At 45.5% G+C, this 1,606-nt stretch overlaps 1 protein-coding gene across 5 annotated transcripts in view; it reads left to right on the top strand.

Annotated features, from left to right (window-relative positions):
• Positions 1 to 1,606, top strand: part of LOC122539499 (netrin receptor UNC5C-like) — a 395,240-nt gene that overhangs the window by 334,991 nt on the left and 58,643 nt on the right. For 2 of the 5 annotated variants that reach the window (XM_043674426.1, XM_043674427.1), the window contains exon 7: positions 736 to 900. The exons of the other annotated variants lie outside the window; for them this stretch is intronic. In XM_043674426.1, coding sequence (XP_043530361.1) covers positions 736 to 900 — 165 coding nt within the window. The remainder of the gene's footprint in view (positions 1 to 735; positions 901 to 1,606) is intronic. 5 annotated transcript variants of the gene reach the window in all.

The raw sequence follows: 1,606 nt of genomic DNA, 5'->3' as shown, positions 1-1,606 counted from the left end.
CCCGGCCTTCCCCCCATCCCCCGTTTCTCCACCCATACCCCACACACTCAACCCCGCCCAACTCCATTCCTAATCCCCACAAACCTGTCTCAAAAATTCTTTATCATCTTTTGAATAAAGCAAATATACAAATTAAGTAGTTAACCACATAACTATGCCTTAAGAGGGGAACTACACTCATTTGAAATCTAAATTTAAGCAAAGCAATAAATAGCATTTTAAATTGCCACCCTTAAAGTGGCACTCTAACAAATTCAGAAGTTCAAATGTAACTTTAAAGATCAAAGTAAAGAGTTATTGTCAGTGAAGCCCTTGTGGAAACTGCCTGTTCATATAAACTAAAAATATTCAATCACTCAACGTTATCCCCCTGCATCCCTGTCCTTAGAAATTCACACGGCATTAACACCAGAATGGGGTCATTCACCATCCCCAAATGAAGAAGCATCTTAGGTTTGTTAATGTGGGTCCTCCACCAGACACACACACACACACACACGCGAGTGCGTGCACACACAAACAGACGCACACACAAGTGCACAGACAGACATACAAACAAAGAAATGCACACACACACACACCAGATGCACACACACACAGATGCACACACACACAGATGCACACACACACAGATGCACAAAAGCACACACACACATACACACACACACAAAGAAACACACACACGCCCTCCTTCCTGACGATACTTACTGATGTTTTTCTCTTGTCGAACTGTAGTTGATGGTGGGTGGACGGCATGGAGCAAATGGTCACCCTGTGGGACGGAATGCATGCATTGGCGGAGGAGGGAGTGCATCGCCCCTGCCCCTAAAACCGGCGGCAAGGATTGTCCAGGACCAGTGTTAGACTCCAAAAACTGCACCGATGGTCTGTGCATGCAAAGTAAGTGAGGAGCCAGGGGCGTACCCCCCACCTGGTCCGCAGTCACGCGTTTAACTCTTTACGCTCTGACTTTCTGCCCTGCACCTCTCTCACCTTAAACCCTATTCTAATACTGTGAGCTTCTTACACACTCCCATCCTCTCCTCAATTTAAATAAGAAGAATGACTAGCATTTATATAGCACCTTTTACATTGTCAAGAGAACTTGAGAAGGTGACAGGAAGAGATGGGATTGGTGGGGCAATGCTATCCTCACTGTGGAAGGATTAAATGCCAGAAGGCACTGATGTTTTGGCAACACATGCAATAGGAGGAAAACCAACTTGCTGCAGCAGATGGTGAGAATCTAGGCCACACTGCCGGAGGGTGGGGTGGAGCCAGGACCAACTGAGGTCTTTGCAAAAGAATTGGATAATTCACTAAAGAAAAGCAATTGGCACAGGTACACAGAAAAGACGGGGTGTGGGACTAGCTGAATTGCTCTGTCAGAGGGGCAGTGTAAGTACAGCAGACTGAATGGTTTAATCATTCTACGGTTCATGACATCTCCAAGCTCTTTGCAGCCAAACACTTAGGTTCGGAAGGTGTGTGTGTGTATGTAAGTAAGTAAAATGGTCTGAGGGTGTATGTGTTGTGTCAGGGTATGTGTGTCTGATTATGTGTATGAGGGTGTGTGTGTGTATGAAGGTGTGTGTATATATTTCTG

The sequence above is a fragment of the Chiloscyllium plagiosum genome, chromosome 32 (assembly GCF_004010195.1).
Source record: "Chiloscyllium plagiosum isolate BGI_BamShark_2017 chromosome 32, ASM401019v2, whole genome shotgun sequence".
NCBI classification, from domain to species: Eukaryota; Metazoa; Chordata; class Chondrichthyes; order Orectolobiformes; family Hemiscylliidae; genus Chiloscyllium; species Chiloscyllium plagiosum.
The sequence above is the reverse complement of the archived record's forward strand: the minus strand, read 5'-3'. Positions and strand labels throughout refer to the sequence as shown.